Source organism: Carcharodon carcharias, chromosome 4 (assembly GCF_017639515.1).
Source record: "Carcharodon carcharias isolate sCarCar2 chromosome 4, sCarCar2.pri, whole genome shotgun sequence".
Taxonomy (NCBI): domain Eukaryota; kingdom Metazoa; phylum Chordata; class Chondrichthyes; order Lamniformes; family Lamnidae; genus Carcharodon; species Carcharodon carcharias.
Window position 1 is genome coordinate 135,155,015 of NC_054470.1, and position 26,780 is coordinate 135,181,794.

The window sequence follows — 26,780 nt, forward strand, 5'->3', positions numbered from 1 at the left end:
AAAGGAAGAGTCCAAAGCAAGCCACTGTAGTATCAGTTTACAGGGTTTCCAAGATATCCCTGAAAATCACCGACACTGGTCGGTCAGCAGCCATCTGAGAGGCAAAGAGGAAGAGATAGAGGCAGTCAGTCCTACACCTGAAGCAGAGAAAATGCTGACTGTTCACCATGCAGAACACAGGTGGGCGCTTATGCTCAGATTGAAGAGACTGAGTTTGTGAGGATTTAAAGGATGCTGGAAGATTCTCCTAGCTTGGGCTGAAGGGAAGGAATCTCCAGTCTAACCCACACAGTGCAAGTCAGTTCTGGGATTAGAAGTTACCCGACTGGGAAAGCAAAAAGGAAGCAGGCCATCAGGAGCAGAGAATAGCTTTGGACTGGTTCTGGGAGAATAAACTTTCAACTTAAGGGATAGTATCAAGTATGACCATGGCATGGGATTGTCAGCAATGTTAAAGGTCACATGGGGGATCTTTTCCGTAGTGTAAATTGCCGACTAATGAGTGGTTAGTCAGAGTTACTTTTAATTCGTTTGTTACAGTAAAAGTCTTAAAACTTGAAATCTTGTCATGTGATCCTTTCAGTCCGTTGTTAGAAATTCAAATATCTTTTTTTAAAAGTTATCAGTCTCTTTGGGAATAGTAATAAGCAATAGTCATGGAGGGTGTTGGCAATTGGTAAAGCTGGGCATCAGCAGCACACATCAGGAGGCTGATTGCTACATACTAGTGACAGGAATGACTTTCATCCTATCAGTTAGGACGCAATTGAAATATTAGAATTCTAACCGATCGCTGTTTGCTGATTCATTAATTAAAATGTAATCATTTTTCCAGGATTTAAACCTTTGACTTTAGGGACTGTATACCTGTCCCAGAAACTTATTTGAGTAAGTAATTTATACACTGCAAAAATATACAGTATAACTATAACTTCCAGGATGGAACACTGAGTTTTACGTCCTCCGCGGTACAGGTTCTATACCTGTGTAAATGAACTTCAAGACCTCTGAGTAGCAGGCACAGAGCAGTGAGTCTAAAATGATGACCCTTACTGGCTGGCTGTTATGAAGTAAAGCTTGGCTGGAGATCAACGCAATGTCCATTTCGTCTATTGTAAACAGATTGTGAGCAATCTTCCTAGGTAATTCACCAGGATCACTTGCAACCTCCACACCAAATAGGAACATAAAGATGTGGCTTGCATTGCACAGCACAACCCTGTGAGCTCTAGCCACCTCTTGTCCATCCTTGGAAGAAAACACCACATCTGTACACAAAGAGCTGTAGTATAGGTTCAGCAAGTCACGATGATACTGGGATTCTTCAATCTTTAAACAGGGTAGTTTGACTAGAAAGAAAAACAACAGAGACAATAACCAACTTCAGCACAAAACCAAAAATATGCATATAACAGAAACTTAGTAAGATATTCTGTTCATATTTTAATTGGTACGTGAACCATTTAATAAGTGTATAGTTTCAAGCTCCAATACCACAATGTATGTTTCTTTTACGTAAAGTTAAATGACTTATATATAGATTGATGACTTGCCACCATTGCATACTAAGATCTCCACCAAGAAATTCTGTACAGTTATTTTATTTAAATCTTCACATTTTTTTTGAAAAAGAAAGATGGACGTCTATCTTAGCTTACAAGCCAGATTTCTTAGGGTAGAAATTTGAGTGTGAAACATTCAGGAACCAATTTCAGGGACCAACTGTGTTTAATTCACTGTCACTTCTTTTCCAGGAATGTCTACCTTGAAGAAGATCTGCTCTTCTCTTCAACAGGATTTCAGTTTGTCACTTTTACCTTGTTCACCTTAATTGCTTTCCATTTCCCTCCTGGTATTTGATTAGCTGTCTACCAAAACTCTTTCACAACCACATCTCCTTCCTCAATAACTGTCTCTGGCTCCGACTTATTCCATGTGGATTTCAACTGAACTTCCATCCTTCACGTTTTGAATCTACCCACGATTACAGGTATCTCCGAGACATACAATGTTCCTTGGACTGCTGTTCTCGCTGCATCCTGAGATCCACACCCAGTGCTATGCGCCGCCACATGTACACTCTCCACTGCTCTCTCCAACAGCACTGACTCACCCTATCCCAAAGCTGTCCTGGTCCAAAGTTTCATTTCATCCTTCGTACCATCGAACGCTTTAACACTTTTTTCTTCCTTTCAGATTATAAGGAACACAAGCTCCAACAACTCATGAGTACCGATGGCCCTCCAGATCTCTCTTCCCCATTCACCTCCCTCTGATCACAACCCTTCTTCTAAACCCACCTCTTGCCATATCCACTATACCCTTTCACCTATCCCTATACTGTAGTTAGCAACGGACTCAGATTTATCCCCTTACACTCCTTCTCAATGAGTTTGAAGCTCAGACGATATTGAGCTCTTCTCCTATTGCCTTTGCCTCTGTGCTCACTTCTTTGGCCAGGAGTTCCCCTCCACCACCCAACCCACCCCCCCCCCCCCCCCCCCCCCCCCCCCCACCACCCCCCCACCCCAACCACCGCCCCCCCCAACCACGCTGCTGCCGACCAGCTGACTCTTTCATTCACTTCCAGTATTGTCCCTCTACCTCGACCCCTCTGTCCGGCAACTTGCCCGCTCTTGATCTTTTCATTGAACTGTTGGCGTGACATTGGCCATCGTAATTTCTCTGCTTCTCTCACTCTGTCTAACTGGTTTCCCTCTGAATTTGTTGCATTCCATTCTCTCAGGTCTAACTCCGAAATTGTTGTCAAAACTGCTGACAAGGGTGGAGCTGCATACCGATCTCTACCGTGCAGAGGTTGAGCACCAACCCTACCTCCCCCAGACCATGACCCCACCACCAAACATCAAGCAATTGTTTCCAGGACTGTCACTGACCTCATCTCCACTGGAGATCTTCCCTCCACAGCTTCCCATTTCATAGTCCCACAATCTCAGACAGCCCACATTCTGAAGAAGAACCATATTCAACTCAAAACGTTAACTCTGTTTCCATCTCAACAGAATTTTCTGTTTTAATTTCAGGAACCAACATCCCATGTAAAAGGATGCCTGAAAGTGATAATAGATTGAGCCATTTTTCAGATGTCCCTAGCAGCTGCTTGAAACAGGCATAAGGAACCTTACATAGGCAAACGCAGAGGCCAACACCTCCCTTTAACTTTAAACTCCCTCTGTGAAACTCAATATTGCAAAGCTAAGCAGATACTGGGCCTGTTCCACTTAAATACTTCAGCTGCTGCTGTGGCCTAAGCTCTTTTTACTTCCCCTGCATGGTGGGAAAATTTCCTCTGTCAACAATTTTATCAAAAAAATTGTCATGACCGTAAAATAGGATTTTCATTCTGTACTTACACTGATAGTTTCTTAAAATCATGGGTAGAAGAAACTTCACCCAATACCCTAGCCTTTGCAAAGCACCTCCTATTGATCAACTATAACTATCTGTTTGGGTATTCCTGAGCAAAACTGCATCAAGCAATAGAATATTATGCAAACATGTCAACTAGCGTGTTAACTAAATCATTAATGCCAAATAATAGCTATGTGCTCTGGACCTATAAAGTTAGTAAGAACTCGTTTGAGACCGGATTCGATGGGTCAAATGGCCTCTTTCTGTGCATTAACCATTCTAGTTCACTAGGATCCTTACAGCCAATTGAAAAAGGAAAGTTTCATTCTAGCAATAGAGATTGGATTTGTAGCCAACTTCCAAAAATGGCTATTATTCAGTCCCACTGTCCCTATTCCCATTGTTGAGCTTATTCTAAGGTGACCATTCAATTTATTGATGGAATACCATTAGTTAGAGAACCTTTGATATTAATAACTTCAGTTTTCCTGGAGCATATGACAAACAATGAAATAATTTGCCGTTTTCTATATCCCCATCACAGGACTCCTTCCCTTATCTATTCTTACCTGGCTCTCTAAGTCTAGGCGGTGGGATTATGTGGGGTCTGCTGCCCCTTTTCTTTTTCTTCTGAGAAGACTTCTGCTTCAAGCACTGAATGATAAAATATTCCAACTGCAAAATTGTACATAGCAAGAGCACAGTTATCAGAATTTAAAAATCCAGATGGAAGCAGAAAGAGATTCAAACTTAAATGAAAAGTAATTTGCAGTTGCAGTTTTCTTGGGCAGTATGATAACTGCATGTTATATAACTGTTGAATTTATCTGGTTGTTTTCCAGCACCAAAAAAGGTGTTTTGCTTTACTCTTCATTTTTGGGGATTTTGGACAGGATTCAGAATTGATAACACTTCACTGTCCTCTCATGCAAAGTCAGAGAAAAGTCTTCCCATGCCAAATCATTATTTAAAGCTAAATATGATAGTTTTCTCAGAATCTTCAGCCAGAAGAACTAAGTGGATGATCCATCTCGGCCTCCTCCTGAGCTGCCCAGCATCACAGATGCAAGTCTTTGGCCAATTCAATTCACTCCACACAATATCAGGAAATGGATGAATGCACTAGAATAAGCAAAACTAAGGACCCTGGCAATGGACAATGAAATTTTACCGCCCCATCGCAATGGGGATGAGGCCAGAAATGCAATTCATTCAAAACTCCATTGACTTTGGCGGGACTGGAAGTTCCCGCTGGTAGGAGGGGTCGTAAAATTCCACACTTCATCCCAGTAGTAGTAGTGAAGGCTTGTGCCCCAGAACTAGTCACATCTCTAGCCAAGCTGTAGCCAGTTACAGTTACAACAGTAGCATCTACCCAACAACGTGGAAAATTAACATCCACAAATGAGTATTCTCTCAATCATCAGCAAAGTGATGGAAAATGTCATTGACTGTACTATAAACTGGCAGTAAATCAGCAATAACCTCACCACTGCTCAGTTCGGGCTCCACCAAGGCCACTTAGCTCTGATCTCATTAAGGCCTAAGTCCAAACATGTATAAAAGAGCTGAATTCCAGAAATGGGGTGAGGATGACATCAAGGCAGCATTTGACTGAGTGTGGCATTAAGGAACTCTAACAAAATTGAAGTTAATGGGAATCAGAGAAAAACTCTCCAGGTTGGAGTCATACCTAGCACAAAGGAAGGTGTTATGGTTTTTGGAGGCCAGTCATTTCAACCCCAGGACTTCAGGAGTTTCTCAAGGTAGTCTCCTAGGCCCAATCATCTTCAGCTTCTTGGTCAATGACCTTTCCTCCATCCGTAGATCAGAAGTGGGGATATTCACTGATGATTGCACAATGTTTAGCACCGTTCATGACTCCTCACATACTAAAGTAGCCCGTGCCCATTTGCAGCAAGACCTGGACAACATTTAGGCTTGGGCTGGTAAGTGGTGAGTGTCATTCGTGTCACAAGTACCAGCATTGACCATCGCCAATAAGAGCGAATCTAACCATCTCCCCTTGACATTCAATAGTATTACCATTGCTGAATCCTCCGCCATCAACATCTTGGGGGTAGCCATTGTCTAGAAACTTACTTGGGACCAACAAAATAAATATTTTGACACAAGAATAGTTCAGAGGCTGCGAATTCTGTGATGAGCAACTCACTTCCTGATTCCACAAAATCTGTTCTTCATCTATAAGGCACAAATCAGGAGAATGATGAAATATTCCCCACTTGCCTGGTTCAGTGCAGTTCCAGCAACACTCAAGAAGCACTGCAGCAACTCTACAAAGTTCCTTCGACAACACCTTCTAAACCTTCTACTACCTAGAAGAACAAGGACAGCAGATGCATGGAAACACCACCAACAGCAAGTTCCAATCCAAGTCACACAACATTCCGACTTGGAAATATATTGCTGTTCCTTCACTATCACTGGGTCATAATCCTAGAACTCCCTCTGCAACAGTACTTTGGGTATCTATGCCACATGGGCTGCAGCAATTCAAAAAGGTGGTTCACCACCACTTTCTCAAGGACAATAAGGGATGGGCAATAAATGTTGATTTTGCCACCAATGTTCATATCCCAAAAATAAATTCTTAAAAAATGAATTTTCTCAACGTTAGGAACTCATCTCTCTTTCAATGTTCAATGAACCATATCTGTATTGATCAAAATTCTTCAGGTATAGAGTGAGTTTGTAACCTTATATCCAGGAATTGGGATGCTGGAAACTAACTGCTGGTATCTATATAAGTGTTTGTCCAAGAATCATTTAAATATGTGCAATATCACTATAAAATAAGCCTGAAAAGCACAGAATGAATCTGGCTGAGAAAGGGATTAAACTATTATTGTCATTTGACTGTATTGTTAGTCAAACAACTATTCATACAAAAGCAGGGTTACTTAGATTATTTTACTAAGATTATTGAAAATAACTGAAGCTCAAACCAATGTCTGCGTTTTCACAGATGTTGAACCAGATTATCATGAGTTAGAAACCATGCAGTTTGCACCTGTACTTCTACAGGAGTGTAGTCCATATTAGGGGCATCCTCCTTTGGTTTACCTGTTCCAACAGGATTTTTCAACATCAAAGGATGCACTGTTTTTGACCAGGTTCCACTACACCATTATCATCAATTGCTATCCTCATCACAACATCCTCTCTAAAGACAATTTTACAATTGTTTGTTTTTTTTTTAATTCATTCTTGGGATGTGGATGATATAGGCCCTTTCCTCGTCTTTGAACTGGTGGTGAGCTTTCTTCTTGAAGTGTGCTGAAGATGCTCGCACAATGCTACTGGGTAGGGAGGTGCAGGATTTTTCCCTGGTGATATGGAAGGAATAGTAGTACATGTCCATCGTTCATGGGTTGTGGGCATCGCTGGTAAGGCCAGTATTTATTGCCCACCCCTAATTGCTCGAGAAGTAGGATTATGTTTGGCTTCTAGGTGATGGTATTCATATATATCTGCTGTGCTTGAGCATTTAGGAGACTATGGGTTTGGGTGGGACTGCCAAAGAAGTATTGTCAAGCTGCTGCTATGCATCCTGTAGACAGTACACACCACAGCCACAATATGCCAAGTGGTGGAGGAGGTGGAGGTTTTAGCAAATGAATGAAGTACCAAACGAACAGATTGCTTTGTCTTGGATGACACTGAGTTTCTTGAGTCTGGGCTACAGCCATTATGTCAAGTGGACAGTTTTACATCATGCTCTTGACATCATGTCTTGGGAGAGACTTTGGGATTCCGGAAGTGACGCTAACCCCAGGGCACCCAGCCTTTAATGTTTATGGCTGGTCAATGTCTAGTCAATGGTAACCCCCGGGATGTTGCTTGTAGGGGGCTCAGCAATCGTAATGGAATTGAATGTCAAAATTAGATAGTTAGGTTCTATGTTGTGGACATTGCCTGGCATTGATGTTACTGGCACTTGGAATGGCCAAATTTCTAATGTCCAGATCTTTTTGAATGTGGCATGGACTGTTTAGTTACCTGAGGAATTCCAAATGGAGCTGAACTGTGCAATATCAGTGAACAGCCCTACTTCTGACTTTATAATAGAGGGCAAGTCATTGATGAAGCAGCTGAAAGTAGTTGGGCCTTGGATAAAGGCCTCAGGAACACTTTCTGCAATGTTCTGCAGAATTGGCCTACAACAGCCACAACCATCCTCCTTTGTGCTAGGTGTGACTCCAGCCACCAGAGATTATTCTTCCTGATCCTCATCAACTTCAGTTTTACTAGGACTCCTTGGTACCACCCTTAGTAAAACATTACCTTGAATGCAATTCAGCTCCAGGGCCATGTTTGAATCAGGTTGTAATGAGCTCTGAAGCCAAATGTTCATAGCAGAATCCAAATTCAGCATCGTTCAGCAGGTTGCTGGAAGGTAAGTGCCATTTGACAAAACATTTCATCATTTCATGATTGGGAGAAAAAAGACTGACTTGCTTTTATATAGTGCCCTTCATGACTACAGGACATCCCTTATACTTGAAGTGCAGTCACAATTGTAGGAATGACGAGAAGATAAGACGATGTAGGATAAGACAATAATTTGCTGAATTGGATCTATCTTGCATTTTTGTGGATTGGATACACCTGGACAATTTTGAAGAAGAGTCATATGGACTTGAAACGTTAACTCTGTTTCTCTCTCCACAGATGCTGCCAGGGCTGCTGAGTTTTGCTAGCATTTTCTGTTTTTGTTTCAGATTTCCAGCATCACAGTATTTTGCTTTTACCTTAGTGAATAATTTTCTACATTAGATAGTAAATGCCAACATTGTGACATCATCTCGCCCGTGAATGAGGTTTCTTGAAAAATGCGAAGGCCGCTTGGGCTCTCGCCTGCCCGCCAACCTTAAGGTTGGACGGGCAGCGCTGAAAACTACTTTAATTGGTTTTTTAATGGCCTTGGTAGGCCGTTGACAGCACAACTGTCTCCAGCACGCGCCCGCTGAACGTAATATCTAAATGACGCACACCTGACGTCACCGCACATCATTTTATGCATCAGCATGCTGGGCCTGCCCCTGCACGCCTATGTCAAAATCCTGGCCAATGGAATTTTTTGAGGAAGTAACAAGGAGGATTGATGAGGGTATTGCAGTGGATGTTGTCTACATGGATTTTAGTAAGGCATTTGATAAGGTGCCACATGGCAGACTGGTCAGAAAAGTGAGAATCCATGGCATACAGGGGAAGGTGGCAAGATGGATCCAAAAGTGGCTCAGCAACAGGAAACAAAGGGTAATGGTCACTGGATGTTTTTGTGAGTGGAAAACAGTTTCCATGGTGTTCCACAGGGCTCAGTGTTGGGCCTTTGTTGTTTGTTGTATATATAAATGATTTGGACTTAAATGTAGGAAGCATGATTGGGGAAATTTGCAGATGATACAAAAACTGGCTGTGTAGTTGATAGTGAAGAGGATAGCTGTTGTCTCCAGAATGATATCAATGCTTCGATTGAGTGGGCAGAAAAGTGGCAAATGGAATTCAATCTGGAAAAGTGCGAGGTAACACATTTGGGGAGGGCAAACAAAGCAAGGGAATACTCAATAAACAGGAGGATATTGAGAGAGGTTGAGGAAATGAGAGATCTTGGAATGCATGTCCACATGTCCCTGAAGGTGACAGGGCAGGTGGATAAGGTGGTAAAGAAAGGTTATGGAATGCTTTCTTTATTGGACGAGGCATTGAATACAAAAGCAGGGATGTAATGATGGAACTACATAAAACGCTGGTTAGGCCACAGCTGGAACTTTGTGCACAGTTCTGGTCACCACATTATCGGAAGGATATAATTGCTCTGGAGAGGACTCAGAGAAGATTTACAAGGATGCTGCCAGGTGTTGAAAATTGCAGCTACGAGGAAAGATTGGATAGGCAAGGTAGAAGCAAAAAACTGCGGATGCTGGAAATCCAAAACAAAAACAAAAATACCTGGAAAAACTCAGCACGTCTGGCAGCATCTGTGGAGAGGAACACAGTTAACGTTTCAAGTCCGTATGACTCTTCAACAGAACTAAGTAAAAATAGAAAAGATAGAAAATATTTCACCTGTTTTCTATTTTTGGATAGGCAAGGGTTGTTTTCCTCAGAACAGAGGAGGCTGAAGGGTGACTTAATTGAGGTGTACTAAATGATGGGGGGCCTAGATAGGGTAGACAGGAAAGACTTGTTTCCCCTAGCTGAGGGGTCAATTACCAGGGGCATAGATTTAAGGTGATTAGTAGAAGGATTAGGGGGGACATGAGGAAAAGCTTTTTTACCCAGAGGGTGGTGGGCATCTGGAATTCGCTGCCTAAATCGGTGGTTGAGGCCAAAACGCTCAACACATTTAACATGTAAAAGCAAGGGGGGGGGGGGGGGGGCGGTGTGGTGGTAGAGCTGGATAGAGGGCCAGTGATAGGTGGAGATAAACAAAAGATGTCATGGACAAAAGGACAAAGAGGTATTGAAGGTGCTGATATTATCTGAGGAATGTGCTAATTAAGGGTAGAAAGCAGGACAAGCAAGGTCCCGATAGCCCTATTGGGGATGGGGTGGGTGAAGGAATCAAAAAAGGCTAAAAGATAGAGATAAAACAATGGATGGAAATACATTTAAAAATAATGGAAATAGGTGGGAAAAGAAAAATCTATATAAATTATTGGAAAAAAAAGGGGGGTGGAAATCGGAAAGGGGGTGGGGATGGAGGAGAGAGTTCATGATCTAAAATTGTTGAACTCAATATTCAGTCCGGAAGGCTGTAAAGTGCCTAGTCGGAAGATGAGGTGCTGTTCCTCCAGTTTGCGTTGAGCTTCACTAGAACAATGCAGCAAGCCAAGGACGGACATGTGGGCATGAGAGCAAGGTGGAGTGTTGAAATGGCAAGCAACAGGGAGGTCTGGGTAATGCTTGCGGACAGACCGAAAGTGTTCTGAAAAGCAGTCACCCAGTCTGCGTTTGGTCTCTCCAATGTAGAGGAAATTGCATTGGGAGCAGCGAATGCAGTAGACTAAATTGCAGGAAGTGCAAGTGAAATGCTGCTTCACTTGAAAGGAGTGTTTGGGCCCTTGGACGGTGAGGAGAGGGGAAGTAAAGGGGCAGGTGTTGCATCTTCTGTGGTTGCATGGGAAGTTGCCGTGGGAGGGGGTTGAGGTGATGGAGGAGTGGACCAGGGTGTTCCAGAGGGAACGATCCCTGTGGAATACTGCCAGGGAGGGTGAAGGGAAGGTGTGTTTGGTGGTGGCATCATGCTGGAGTAGGCGGAAATGGCGGAGAATGATCCTTTGAATGCAGAGGCTGGTGGGGTGATAAGTGAGGACAAGGGGGACCCTATCATGTTTCTGGGAGAGAGAAAAAGGTGTGAGGGTGGATGTGCGGGATATGGGCCGGACACGGTTAAGGGCCCTGTCAACCACCGTGGGTGGAAAACCTCGGTTAAGGAAAAAGGAGGACATGTCAGAGGAACTGTTTTTGAAAGTGTCATCATCAGAACAGATGCTATGGAGGTGAAGGAACTGAGAGAATGGGATGGAGTCCTTACAGGAAGCGGGGTGTGAGGAGCTATAGTCAAGGTAGCTGTGGGAGTCCATAGGCTAGTAATGGATATTGGTGGACAGTCTATCACCAGAAATTGAGCCAGAGAAGTCAAGGAAGGGAAGGGAAGTGTCAGAGATGGACCATGTAAAAATGATGGAGGGGTGGAAATTGGAAGCAAAATGAATAAATTTTTCCAGGTCCAGACGAGAGCATGAAGCAGCACCGAAGTAATCATTGATGTACCGGAGAAAGAGTTGTGGGAGGGGGCTGGAGTAGGACTGGAACAAGGAATGTTCCATATACCCCATAAGGAGACAGGCATAGCTGGGGCCCATGCGGGTACCCATAGCCACATCTTTTATTTGGAGGAAGTGAGAGGAGTTGAAGGAGAAATTGTTCAGCGTGAGAACAAGTTCAGCCAGACAGAGGAGAATAGTGGTGGATGGGAATTGTTCGGGCCTCTGCTCGAGGAAGAAGCGGAGAACCGCCAGACCATCCCGGTGGGGGATAGAGGTGTTGAGGGTTTGGACGTCCATGGTGAAGAGGAGGCAGTTGGGGCCAGGGAACTGGAAATTGTTGATATGATGTAGGGCGTCAGAGGAATCACTGATGTAGGTGGGAAGGGACTGGACAAGGGGAGAGAGAATGGAGTCATTTAAAATGTACCTGGATCTGCACCGGAAGTGCTGTAACCTGCAAGGCTACAGACCAGATGCTGGAAAGTAGGATTAAAATGAGCATCGAGTTTCTTTTTCATCTTTTTCTGGCCAGTACAAACATGATAGGCTGAATGGCCTCTTTTGGCACCGTTAACTTTTCTATGGCTCTATGGTTCTAACTGCTTTTTTAAAAATCCACACATACTACATCCACTGTTTCCTCCTTGCCCACCCAGTAATTACACCCTCAAAAAACTAATTTGTCAAACACAATTTCCCTTTCACCAGTTTATGTTGACTCTGATAATAAGGAGTTTCCAAGTGCCTCATTGTCACTCCTTTAAAAATAGATTTGTATTATTAGTAACATTGTTATTTTTATGATGTTTCTCAAACCAGTGATAAAGCTCAATATTGTCATTAAGCAAAGTGCATGTTGATAAAGACTAATGCTTGGAGATGTGCTGATGCGCTGAAAACTATCAACAATTGGAGCATTTGAATTTGGAATCACATTACCAATATGACCAAATAAAGGGAAAAAAATTGAGGAAGCAATGCTTGATGGGGTTGCATTAGCGGCTGTTTGACCAGTGAATTTAGAAAAGAACTTGGACATTTTAAAACTATATTAGTTCTTCTGGTGACCTATGATGAACCCCAGATGTGATTTAGTTTCAATTTATTGTATGTTGTGTAATTTTTACCTTGCGTAAAAAGAGCTGTTTTACATAGTGAAGAAGTTGTCATAATAGGTTACTGCTTGCCATTAACTAGAAAGTTGTGGTACGAGTAGAAATGTGGGGTAATTGATCACAATACCTGACCAAAGCACATGGGCAACACTGTTCCCTTTGATGCAGAAAAATGTGCACCAAAAGAGGATGGCCCTATTTTGTGTCAAAAGGTACTGGATAAATTTAAAGCCACCCCTCGCAGCAGCAATACCTCCCCCGAGTGAGCGTGAGGAGAGAAGGGGCTGATGCGGGATTCCCAGCAAGAAAGGATGTCAGTTAGCCTCATTAATGAGTCCATTGACACCTATTATCTCTGAGGCCATTGTAATTTACTGGTGGCTCAGGGATTAAATGGGGACTGCAAAGCTTTCCCAAGCCTTCAAAAGGTCACCCAGCAAACCCTGTCAGGTTTGCCTGTGGTCTCCCAAGGGAGGGGTCCCTCAGAGTCTGGCATCCTGTGCCTGATTGACTTGGCTTCGGGCAGAATTTGGCCACTGAAAGTCACCTCTCTCCTTTTGCCTCCAATCCCCCTCCCACCCTCAAACCCCCATCCTGCCTTCACTCACTTTTGGTCTGGGGTCCCACGATAATCCTGGACCTCTGGTGGGTGCAGTCCACCACCAGCCCCAGCTCCTGCTGGTGGCAATGAAGCTCTCAGTGGGTGGGAATTCCACCTCCGGGGACCTCAATCGTGGGGAAGCCCAATGTTGGCCACTTAAGATCCTGAAGGGCACTTCATTCTATTAGGCTCTGCCCTGAAGCTGAAGGGGGTTCCCTGCCAGGTTTGCAGCAGGTGGTGAGGGAACCAACATTAGCATAATGTTCAGCACCATTCGTGACTCCTCAGATGCTGAAGCAGTCCATGTCCAAATGCAGCAAGACCTGGGTAATATCCAGGTTTGGGCTGGCAAGCGGCAAGAAACATTTGTGCCACATAAGTGCCAGGCAATGACCATCTCCAACAAGAGATCTAACCAGCAGCCCTTGACATTCAATAGCATTACCATCACTGAATCCTCCACTATCAACATCCTGGGGGTTACCATTGACCAGAAACTGAACTGGACTAGTCATATAAATACTGTGGCTACAACAGCAGGTCAGAGGCTAGGAATCCTGCAGCAAATAACTCATCTCCTGACTCCCCAAGGTCTCTCCACCATCTACAAGGCACAAGTCACGCATTTTATTTGGTGCCACATCAAACTTTATTGTGGAAAATAAAAGCTCAAGGTGTAGAAGGTAACATATTGGCATGAATAGAAGAGTGGCTAGATAACAGGAAACAGAGGATAGCCAAAAATGGGTCTTTTTCTGATTTGCGGGATGTAACAAGTGGTATGCCACAGGGATGAGTGCTGGGACCTCAACTTCTTACAATTTATATAAATGATTTGGATGCAGGGACTAAAGGAATGGTGATTAAATTTGTTGATGACACAAACATAGGTAGGAAAGTAAGTTGTGAAGAGGACGTAAGGAGGCTACAAAGTGAGATGGATAGGTTAAGTGAGCAGGCAATGATCTGGCAAATGGAGTATAATGTGGACAAATGTGAAATTGCCCATTTTGGCAGAAAGAATAAAAAAGAAGTATATTATGTAAATGGTGAGAGATTGAGATTCAGAGGGATCTGGATGTCCTAGCGCATGAATCACAAAAGGCTAGTATTCAGGTACAGCAAGTAATTAGGAAAGCTAATAGAATGTTATTGTTTATTCTGAGGGGAATTGAATACAAAAGTAAGGAGGTTATGCTTCGGTTGTACAGGGCACTGGTGAGACCACATCTGGAGAACTATGTACAATATTGGTCTCCTTATTTATGGAAAGATGGGAGTCTTTGGGGCTCTCTTCCTCAAAAGGCAGTGAAAGCAGGGTCTTTGAATGTTTTTATGGCAGAGCTAGATAGATTCTTGATTAACAAGGGGCTGAAAGGTTATCAGGGGTACGCAGGAGGTTACAATTCGATCAGCCATGATCTTATTGAATGGCAGGGCAGGCCTGAAGGGCCAAGCGGCCTACTCCTGCTCCTAGTTCGTATGTGCGATGAAATACTCTCCATTTGCCTAGACGAGTGCAGCTGCAGCAACATTCAAGAAGTTTGACACCATCCAAGACAAAGCAGTCCACTTGATTGGCACAACATCCACAAACATTCACTCCCTCCACTACCGATGCACAGTGGCAGCAAGATGCACCAAGGCTCCTTAGACAGCACCTTCTAAACCCACGACGACTGCCATCTAGAAGGGCAAGGGGAGCAGACACATGGGAACACCACCATCTGGAAGTTCCCCTCCAAGCCACTCACCATCCTGACTTGGAAATATATCGCCGTTCCTCCACTGTCGCTAAGTCAAAATTCTGGAACCCTCTCCCTATTAGCAGTGTGGGTGTACCTACACCACTTGGACTGCAGGGGTTCAAGAAGGCAGCTCACCACTTAAGATGACTATTATCCCTGACAAGTGCAAAGACCCCTGGCATGTGTCCTATTTTTATACCCTCTCAAGGGCAATTTGGGATGGGCAATAAATACTGGCCTAGCCACCAATGCCACATCCCATGAACAAGTAAAAAAATACTCAAGTACAAATGAGGAAGATATCTGCTTGTAAAAGAGGAAAATTAGCATACTCCTTACCCCTGACGATACATTAATTTTGTGGCATGTCAAAGCAGGCATAAATCTAAAATGGGGCTCTTGCATCCCCTTTGAATACCATTTCAAGTATTGCTGCTTTTTATAAGGAAATTGATGTCACCTGTTTGCATTGTCTTTAAGGTAGCTTGAAAAGGTTAGCAGCATAATAATTTCATTATGTAGTAACATTTGTTTCTGCAGGAAAAGCTGTTTTGCTCTAGCTGCTCTTTATAGGTTACCCTGCAGTAGATGGTACAACAGCACCACAATCTGGCCCCCTATATCATGTCCAAGTACATGTGGAGGGGTCTATAAATGTGGTCTCAGAGTTGTGACATATATGACAGAACACTTCAGGTGAATGCTTAGGTATCAACTGTAGCTTAGCAATAGGTCTCTCACCCCAGCCAAAAGATTGTGGGTTCAAAATGCACTCCAGGGGTTTGAACACGAAACATAGGCTGATACCTAAGAAGGGTGCTGAGGAACCATTTTTGAATAAGAGAAGAGCAGTTCTTGACAGTGACCTGATGAATATTTATCCCTCATCCAACACCACTCAAACAGATTATCGCATTACAGTTTGTGGAACATTACTGTGTACAAACTGGCTGCCATGTTTCCCATGTTACAACAGTGGCCAGACATCAGGAAGTATTCTATTAGCTGCAAAGCACTTTGGGGCATCCTGAGATTATGAAAGGCACTGTGTGTTAGACTTCACCTCATTGACACATTTGTTTAATTGATAAGGCTTAAGTTATGAAATGTATTGTACATAAGCTTAGTGCTGAAAAACATTAATTTGTATATATTTTTGGACTGTTGTTAAGAAGTCTTTAAGTTGACATCTCTTTAAGTGTCAAAATTCTGTACTGGAGCTTTAAGAATGTGTGGAGTATTAGGTGGGGCACATTTTCACATTTGGGCTCTAATAAGTCTAGCATTAGCAGTAAACAGAAGCCAAAATTGGGATGCTGATTAACTAGAAGGCTGGCCTGAGGGTTAGATTTGTAAGTGAATGGTACAAGTTAAGGTTAGTTGTTGTAGAAAAGTCAGAAGGACTCTTTCCATTGGTCAAGAATTTTAAATATAGCGTACAAGCTAAGGTTGGGTTGTTGGAGGGATGCCAGAAGCACTCTTCCCATTGGTCAAGAATTAAAAGTATTTGGCTAGAAGTTATTAGTTGTGTTGACACATGTGCACAATTTGAGCTGAATGTTGCAAAAGCTACCTGCAAAGAGGGTATAAAAATAGGACACATGCCAGGGGTCTTTACACTTGTCAGGGATAATAGTCATCTCAGGATGCTTGCCAGGAAAGTCAGGAGTTAGTAGTAGAGGTCTCTATGGAGGATATTGCCAGTCAATGGATAGTTGTCATAGGTTGGGGATTGCCATAAGAATTCAGAAGTGACTAAATTTTTGAATCCTGGGGATTGCTGTAAGGATCCAAAAATGACTAATGTAATTGCCAATGGGTTGGGGATTGCCATGAGAATCCAGGCTAGTACAAGAATCCAGTATTAAGGATACAGTATCTGCTTTACAAAGAAGTGAAAGGTCTTTGTCAAGAAGCTGCTTTCAGTTTGAGAGAGAGGAAGAGAGCACTCAGCAGCAGCTGTGAAGTAGATGGAGAGAGAGAGAAAAGTATTCCACAAGTGCCTGTGAAACGTGCAGCCACAGCAGCTAAGGCAGACTGGGAAATTAGAGTTGAAGTCTTAAAACTGCAAAAGGGGTTTTGCTTGTATGTTAGTTAAATTAATCAAGTTAAAATCTGGAAGAATGTTGTGAGTCAAGAGGCTGATCAAGGAATTAAGAAGAAAAAACCCCAGAAGTTCCAGGATCCGTGAGAAAGACCGTGTATTATGCCATGCCTCGACTAGAGGAATGTTAAGTATCAGTCTTTGCTATCTCAATAAACCTTGTTAGTTTGCATTCTAAATTAGTGATTGTGCTTTTTGCCAATAAGGTTATTTCCAGACAAGAATTTTCTTACTCTGGGGTTTAGTTTAGAGACCAAATCCCAAGATATGTAAATGCATGTCTTTGTTTTCTTTCTTTGGTGTTGTATCTGTCTTTTCTGGCCTTTCACGTATTTGTTTTTCTCATCTGAGGTATCCAATATAGTGAGATACGTTAAAAGGAATGTTCGTCACCTTGTGTGAAGCTGTTTAGTTACCATCAAGAATATTACAGGAAAGCACAGGCAGCAAATTGGAAAAATGGCTTAGTTCCCAAAAAAATGAAGTAATGCAAAATACAAAATGTAGCAATATTTACCAAGAACCCTACATAAAATGCTCATATAAACTTACTTTTTTCAGTAAGTCTGACTCCAGGATCTACTCAATTTTTTTATTCATTCATGGGATGTGGGATCTCTAATTGCTCTAGTTTAGGGGCATTTAAGAGTCAACCACATTGCTATGGGTCTGGAGTCACATGTAGACCAGGTCAGGTGAGGATGGCAGATTTCCTTCCCTAAAGGGCATTAGTGAACCAGATGGGTTTTTACAAAATCAGCAATGGTTTCATGGCCACTATTAGACATTTAAGTCCAGATTTTTATTAAACTCAAAATTTCACCATGGTGGGATTTGAACCTAGGTTCCCAGAGCATTACCCTGGGTCTCTGGAATACTAGTCCAGTGACAATACCACTACACCACCACCTCCCCTCTGAACTTGCATTAAAATGGACAAGCAGCTGGTCATGGGTAGTCCCAAACCTGCAGCCTGGAATTCAGACAGAACACCATTAAATAACCATTTAATGTAAATATTCCTTATTATTTGGATATAATCCATTAACACAAATTTTCTTGATATATTTGTCCAATTCATTAAAAATTGCAGAGGTCCCAATCCTATGCCTTGGGTATAGTACTGAAAATCATGTTAACATAACTGATTGTCACAGCACTTCATCCTGGAACTCCCCCTGTGGCATGTGTGGTGTGCTCCAACCTATGCAGTGAGTTACCTTAGGTGCTTGCACACAAAGCCAAGATTTCTGCTGCAGTAAGTTAAAGGATTGCAGCAGTGAAGTGTAAAATGCCTTTTCTTACTTAACTGCAGCAACTACGTCAGCATCCTTCCATCTACACAAGCTGATGGACATGTAGCAAACAATCCATTTCAGATGTTTTCATATGGCACACTTTTACTAATGGCTGAAGAGGCCAATCCTTGAGAGGCAGTTTCTGGCACAAGTGCTTCACATGAAGCTACCAGGTGTCATTGTGGGTTGTTGTTTTGGCATTGATGTCTGTTGCCAAGCTTTTGTAGCCACTGGTCATTGTGGTGGTGCACACCAACCCACAGGAAGTATTGTCATTTTCTTGTCATTTGCTAGTGACTCCCAGGTGCAATATTGATGTTTAGGACCTTCATGTCTGCTTGCAAGCATCCTTCAAGTGGAACTTTGGGCATCCTACTAGATGTCTAGCTCCAGCTTTTTTTAAAAACTCATTCATGGGACGGGGCACCAGTGACAAGCATTTGTTGCCCATCCCTAATTGCCCTTGAACTGACTGACCTACTAGGCCATTTCAAAGGGCAGTTAAGAGTCTACCACATTGCTATGGATCTGGAGTTACATGTCACAATTACTGAGACAAGCTTTATATTCAAGATTTTATTAACTTAATTTAAATTCCATCCCTGTGGTGGGTTTTGAACCTGTGTCCCTAGACCTTGGGATTACTAATATCAGTGACATTACCACTACCCCACTATCACAATCAGCTACCTAACTAAACAGAAAGTGCTTGGGGATATGCGATCATCTTCCATCCTGTGGACGTGCTCAAACCAACTAAACCACGTCGGTTAACAAACTTGGAAGCTCTATCTTTGAGAGGACTGCCACATTCGTGATTTTGTCCTGCCAGGATACATAAATAATGTGTCACAGACAGTGAAGATGGAAATTGTTGAGCTTCTTTTCTTGATAGCTGTAAGTCATCCGTGTTTCACAGCCATACAGCAAGGTGCTGAGAGAATAGAATCAAGCTGATGGTTTATAAGGCCTAAGGGTTAACTTGATGTTATTCAATGTGTGTTCCGTGAGTCCACCAAAGGCTGCTTTCTGTGTGTGTATCAAGTTCTTCATCAAGAGACAGATTGCCTGTCATTGAGGGTCCAAAGTAGCAGAATTCACTCATTTCCAGCGGGGTGTTATTTAATGTGATAGGGACAGAGATGCAACACCTTGTCCCATGATGGTTTTCTTGACACTTAAGAATCAGGGGAACCAAGTTACAGGCAATCCATAAGTCTATAGCTGAGTTTCCATGTGGATGACTAGCGCAGCATAATCAGCATAGAGGAATTCTCTGCTCAAGACACAATTTATTTTGACTTCGCTTTCAGTCTTAATAGATTGTAGAGCTTGCTGTCTGACCCGGTATACAAGCATCTGCAAGGAAGGCAAAGGTCAGGAGCATGGAAGAGAAGATGCCAAACAGAGTGAGGACTAGAACATAGCCCTGTTTCACTCCATTCTTCACTCAAACTGTCAGAAGTTGTGCCATCAAACTGTACTGTGCAGTGTATGTTGGCATGAAAAGAACAGATGAGACTGGGGAGCTTTGGACATACAATTTCCCCAAAATCTTGAGTCCTGCTCTGCTGAGTGTTGAACGCCTTGGTGAGATCTATGAAAGATCACTTACTGCAATAATGACTAATATTATCAAATTTGTAGGAAAAATGAAATCACGACTGGCACACCATGCAGAAAGCAGGAAAGTAGTCAATGTTTTGTTACATTGTGTGGCAAATCACTAGTTCAGGAGCACAGTGAACAAACGTATTGTAATGATGCTAAGTCGTCAACAGCTATCAATTACTTGAAATCACTTGTTTCCATTCTCAGCAGAAAAGCAGAATCCTTTTATAGTATGTCTGAAATTTGAATAACAACGTGGGTTGACAATACAGTTAGTGAGTAAACTGTAGAAAAAAAAATCCTATTTAAGCTCTTCTCTCACATGGAATTCTTAATTCTTTGCACAACAACTCCTTCCAATATAGCCCAGTTACATGCAGTATGATGAATTGCTGATTGGGCTATGGAATGCCCACATGTATACAGAGCAAAATGCAGCATTGCAAATAGATTAGGCAGCTGTGTTATGGTGCTATTGCTATTCATCACGGAAGATAAGAAAAATGCTGTCCTTTTTGTACAATGTATCAGCCAAGTCATTTGATACAGCTGTGGGCAGCAACCTGGGTCACACTGCAGCTGATCTTAATGCTGGGAAGGAAATTAATGCAGGAAAGTTTAGGAAGGATGCGAACTTGATTGTTACTGGCAAGGTCAGCTTTATTCTGAAGGTCATCTGCATGTTTCAATGCAGCAGATGGCACATCTCTGCAAAGGCCACCCTGCTGACCCAAAGCCAGAAAAAACAACTCCCTGTGGACATTTGCAAGTATCTGTGACAGTGGTCTGCAGATATATTTGGTGTATGAGTGGTGGGTACAGGCAATCTGGCTCAGGTCTTCCTATATCTCTTGATCTTCTTTGCCCTTCTCACCTTTTAATCTGGATGGCTCATCTTCTTTCATTCTATTTCTTTGATTAGAGGTGAATTGGAGATTATTTCATACATTTTCAGTTGTTATGCTTATGTATGGTATTTGAATTGCAATGATGTAGTAGTAGTAATAATGATAATATAATTTTAATAATAACTGCTCTCGAAAGGAACTATCAGATTTAAAATTACAGTACTCAAATTGAGGGATGTGACTTAAAATAGAAAAAGTCCAAATTGGATTATTTATATTCTGATGACAGACACAGCAGGGTAGTTTGCTTATTTTATTTGTTCTATAGATACAGACCACATTAACAGTATCAAAAGAAAATATTTAACATCTTTATATTTTTCTGCTAATTTTAGCAGCTGTGGACAATTTACACATAGAAAGATTTGTTTTATTACATTTTTAGAGTCTGCATTTAATTCACTGCAATTATGAATTCCTAGTACAGGTAGGTAGGTAGGAAGGATTATAAGCCATTTGTTTTCCAGACATGCATTCTCTTCCTAAAAGATTTTTCTTTCCAAGTCGTATATAAATTCACACCATCAGATTTAATTTCATGGAGCTTCCAGGGAGTGGACTTGCAGACTGAATGAAAATTCTAAAAATAAATGGTTGGGAGGAGGAAGTTATTTCCATGTTTCCTGCAAAAACTGTCTCAACTCCCAAGATGGTTTGTTTTGCGCACACAAGTCCAGACATATTTATGAATTCAGTAGCATTTGGAAAAGGAATTGTGAGTTTGATATGGGTACAGCATTTTCCATCTTTGATCTGCCGATTTAGTGGCAAACTATGGTGAGTGGGCCCTGGCCTGGGTCTCTATCCATTTTTATGTGCAATTGATTTTCCGGCAGAAGTGCATGCTTATTTTCCAGTGCAGACATTTAAATGAAGACATTTTCTGTAATCTTAGCCAGGATATTGCTGTCAGCAAGCTGGGGCGGGCCTAACACGCATGAAATGGTGCGAGATGACCTCGGAGGAGGCTGCGCTCGCGCCGAATTGTCAAAGGCCTATTAAGGCCATTAGGAAAGTAATTTAGCTAATTAACAGCGCTGCTCGTCCAACCTTAAGGTTGGCGGGCAGGCAAAGAGCACAAGCAGCCTTCGCGTTTCCTGAAGGCTTAATAAAATAATTAAATAAAATTTGCTAAATGTACAAACATGTTCCAGCTCATGTGACACTGTCACGTGAGGGGACATGTTGCAATAATTTTTCTGTTCATTTATTCAGAGGGCTGAATCTTCGGCTAGGTGAGCGGGGGCGGGGCTCGCTCGCCGAGGCATAAAATGACGCCTGGTAGCAGGCACGCAGCCAAACTGTCAAATGCCTGTTAAAGCCATTAATTAACTAATTAAGCCTATTGAGAAAGCTGCCCAACCAACCTTAAGGTTGATGGGCAAGCAAGGCGCCCAGGCAGCCTTCGCATTTTTCTTGGAACCTCATCCACGGGCAGCATAAGGTTCCATGAATGATTTAAAATTTTCAGAAAAATTTTTACTAAAATTAATGCACATGTCCCAGCTCATGTGACAGTTTCACATGAGGTAACGTCATAAAACTTTTTACACACTTTATTGAACTGTTAAAACTTAAAACCTCTTGTGCCTCAGGGAGATTTCTGCGTTCTTGCATGTGCATGTGCGAAAAAGCACACTCCCGACTCATGGAACCACTCCCACCCGCACCAGCCCCCTCACCCCGCACAGGGAGCGCACAGCACTTCCGAGCAAGTGTCATGCTAAGCGGGCCTTAATTGGCCCATAAAATGGCGGCAATTGGAGGCGTGCCTGCTCCCGCACTTCTGCGCCACACCCCACCCCCACACCCCTTACAGGGGGAACATTTTTCCCCAAATATCAGTGACTGGAGATATTCAGAACCAGCTGAATCAAAGCACCTTCCCCTGTAAACTGCATCTAATCAGTACATTGAAAAACCCTCTAAAATTGCCTCCTACCTATTTCTGAAAATTGACTATGTTGTCTACTGTTCTGAGAAAAACTCACGGGGCAGAATTTTACAGCCTGTTTAGGTGGGGATGGGGCTGTAAAATGCGGCGAGACATTCTAAACCTCATTTAAGTTATGAAGAGAGGTTGAATAGACTTGGGATGTTTTCGTTGGAGCAGGGAAGACTGACAGGCGACCTGATCAAGGTGTAAAAGATTATGAGGGGCATGGACAGGGTGGATAGGGAGCAGCTTTTCCCCTTAGTTGAAGGGTCAGTCACGAGGGGACCTAAGTTCAGGAGGTTTAGGGGGGATGTGAAGAAAAACTTTTTTACCCAGAGGGTGGTGACGGTCTGGAATACGCTACCTGGGAGGGTGGTGGAGGCGAGTTGCCTCACATCCTTTAAAAAGTACCTGGATGAGCACTTGGCACGTCATAACATTCAAGGCTATGGGCCAAGTGCTGGTAAATAGGATTTGGTAGCTAGGTCAGGTGTTTCTCACATGTCAGTGCAGATTCAATGGGCCAAAGGGCCCCTTCTGCACTGTGTGATTCTGTGATTCTATGTGGATTCACAGCAAGCAGCCAATACTGAATTAACTTTATCAACACCTCCCCAACAGAGTGCAGCTGAGAAGGCAATATGACAAAATGCTCAGATCTTGCAATATACTACAGGCCACATTTAATTTTCTGTGTTTCTAACCAGCCACTCAGCTCCCTTTCATAAGACATAATGCAAGTCACTTCCTAGCGGCAGCAAAAGTATTGCACACAAATACAGAAACAGTAAATCCTCAAACTTTTTTTTGTATTCTTACTAGCAGTGCCAATTTTTACACTCCATCACTGAGGATATTTTAGCTTTCACCACATGGGTAGTAATCTGGTGAAGGGGATCCCCCTTCCATTGCAGAGCCAATCGGTTCTTGTAATTGCCCCGCTAGCTTTCTTCCCAGGTGGTAATAATGAAAATTCACCCTGCTGTTTTCTCTTTGATGTTATTAAGTGCTCTTCTACCCATTCCCAACTTAATGCTCTTTCTAAATATTTCCTGAGAGGTTAAAATATGGAAGACAACCAGCCACTGGCTATCTATAGGAACATCTTAGGATGATAGTGGCTTTGATCCCCTGGTGTCTATGCCCTCATGTGTAGGGTCAGCAGTAAGCTACCTGTCCATTGCTGATGTTCAGACAGCCTGATCCTGCTGATACTTTGCAAGATGTGCAGGTATCTGGAAGAACTGGCTGGAGAACATGATTGACCCATTAGGAAGTGGCAGCAGCATCTTGACCATGCTGCCATGCTGTAGACATTAGGACCTGCCTCTGCCTGGCAATTAATATGCAAGAAGGCAAATTGAATGGTACCAATTAGATTAGTAGAATTGCAACTTTGCACTTAAGAGAGCTGAAGCTCATCAGCACCTCTGATGTAGTGGCATCAGTTGCCGTCCTACCAGAAGCTGCCACACATCCAGGAAAGCCAGTGACACTGTGAAGTCAAATATCATGGTGCTGCACGTGCTGGGTATGGACTCCATCAGTTGGCTAGATTGATACTGAATGGCCTTTCCCTGGTGCATGCACATATATGCAGTGCTCTGCAACGATCCTTCCTTTAAAAGCAGGATCCAAGAGATCAGGATCCACTGCCAGTGCTGACATCTCTTCACCCTTTACTCAGAAACATCAGAGAATTCACATTCCATCTCCTACTGTCAACTCATGCTCAGTATGTGACCCTATGATCTCGAACATATGAATTAGGAGCAGGAGTAGGTCACTTGGCCCCTTGAGCCTGCTACGTCATTCAATGAGATCATGGCTGATCTGATTGTACCCTCAGGTCCACATTCCCACCTATCCCAAGAACCTTTCACCCCCCCCCCCCTTGCTTATCAAGAATCTATCTACCTCCGCCTTAAAAACATTCAAAGACTCTGCTTCCACCATCTTTTTGAGGAAGAGAGTTCCAAAGATCTCTGACTCTCCGAGAGAAAAAAATTCTCCTCATCTGTCTTAAATGGGTGCCCCCTTATTTTTAAACTGTGACCCCGAGTTCTAGATTCTTCCACAAGAGGAAACATCTTCAGGGAGTTTTCACTGAGCACACCCCCATGCATGCACACACTTCATCGCTCGTGCTCCTCCTGCCCCCACCCCGGCAGTGCTGAAGCTCTGAGCACGCCGAGGCTCTCAGGCCGTTAATTGGCCAGCCTGCATGAAATCGCGGTTGGGGCCCAATCGTGGCCAGCGGGTAGTTTCACAGCCGCTCCTGAGCCCACGATCACGCCTGCCCAATGAGGTAAAAATCCTGCCCATGAGTGGTTATTTTCCGCAATAAACTTTGATATGGCACCTTATCAAATGCCTTCTGGAAATCTAAGTGCAGTACATCCATGAGTTCCCCTTTATCCACAGCACATGTTATTTCTTCAAAGAACTCCAATAAATTGGTTAAACATGATTTCCCTCTCAAACCACATTGATTTTGCCTGATTACCTTGAATTTATCTAAGCGCTCTGCTATAACATCTTTAATAATAGCTTCTAAGGTTTTCCCTATGGCAGATCTTAAGTTAACTGGCTTGTCAGTTTCTGATTTCTTCTCCCTCCCTTTTTGAATAAAGGAATTACATTCACTATTTTTCAATCTAATAGAACATTTTCCAAATCTAGTGAATTTTGGAAAATTAAAACCAACTCATCAACTATCTCACTAGTCACTTCTTTAAGACACTAGGATGAAGTCCCTCAGGACCTGGGAACTTGTCAGCACCCAGCTCCAACAATTTGCTCAGTACCACTTCTCTGGTGATTGTAACGTCCTTGAACTCGTCCTTCCCTTCCATTTCCAGATTTACAGCTTTTTCTGGGATATTACTTGTGTCTTCTATAGTGAAGATCCATAAAAAGTACTTGTTCAGTTCATTTGTCATCTCCTTATTTTCCATTAATAATTCACCAAACTCACTTTCTATAGGGCCAGCTCTTGCTTTATTAAATCTTTTTTTTAATTATCTATAGAAACTCTTGCTATCTGTCTTTATATTTCTAGCTAGCTTTCTCTCATATGCTAATTTTTCCCTCCTTAATAATCTCCTCAAAACTGCTCCTTCCCCAGGAATTGTTTCTGGCAGCAAGAGGATTAATGATGCTGTGAGAAATAAATGATGCAGTGCTTGAAGTAAAGAAGCCATTGTAGGTCATTATAAACTTGTTAACAATTGCACAGTGGTTCAAGGGGTAGAGAGGGACTCCTAGAATTGGCTCTTGCCATCAGTGCTATGTCCTACAGTGAGCCCCAGCCACTTTCCCCACTTTCTCAAACAGACTGTCCTGCTTCTGCTTCACCATCTACAGGAAGACCTCCAGTTTACCATCTTTGAAATTAGTTACCTGACACCCCAAGGGGGCCCTTTCCCGCCCTGCTGCATTTCTGCTGGCAAAGTGGAAAATTGCAGCCAGGGAGTCACTTAAGTTTAAAAGCAGAAAACTGCGGATGCTGGAAATCCAAAACAAAAACAAAAATAAAAATACCCGGAAAAACTCAGCAGGTCTGACAGCATCTGTGGAGCCGAACACAGTTAACGTTTTGAGTCCGTATGAATCTTCAACAGAACTAAGGGAAAATAGAAGAAAGGTGAAATATAAGTTGGTTTAAGGGGGGGTGGAACAAGTAAAGCTGGATAGAGGGCCAGTGATAGGTGGAGATTGCCAAAAGATGTCATAGACAAAAGGACGGTGGTGATATTAGCTAAAAAGTGTGCTAATAGGTGACATTAAGGGTAGAAAGCAGGACGAGCAAGGTACAGATAGCCCTAGTGGGGTGGGGGGCATGGAAGGGATCGAAATAGGCTAAAAGGTAGAGATAAAACAATGGATGGAAATACATTTAAAAATAATGGAAATAGGTGGGAAAAGAAAAATCTATATAAATTATTGGGAAAAAAGGGGAACGGAACTTAAGTTTTGTGGAAATATCACAAATTGCTTTTAAACTGCTGGTGCAATAATTTAATGCACATAGAAAACACATGCTACAAAACCCATCTGGTTCAATAATGTCCTTTAGGGAAGGAAATCCGCCATCCTTACCCAATCTGACCCACATGTAACTCCAGATCCACAGCAATGCGATTGTTAACTGCCCTCTGAAATGGCCTATCCAGTCATTCAGTTCAAAAGCAATTAGAGATAGGCAACAAATGCTGACCTTGTTAACAACACCCACGTCCAATGAAAGAATAAAGAAAAAAGCATTTCTGAAAACAGGAAATCAAGT

At 42.7% G+C, this 26,780-nt stretch overlaps 1 protein-coding gene across 1 annotated transcript in view; it reads right to left on the minus strand.

Annotated features, from left to right (window-relative positions):
* Window positions 1–26,780, minus strand: part of rhobtb3 (Rho related BTB domain containing 3) — a 136,799-nt gene that overhangs the window by 45,596 nt on the left and 64,423 nt on the right. The window contains exons 5-6 of the mRNA XM_041185421.1: window positions 3,942–4,047; window positions 984–1,349 (exon numbers count right to left, since the gene is read on the minus strand). Coding sequence (XP_041041355.1) covers window positions 984–1,349; window positions 3,942–4,047 — 472 coding nt within the window. The remainder of the gene's footprint in view (window positions 1–983; window positions 1,350–3,941; window positions 4,048–26,780) is intronic.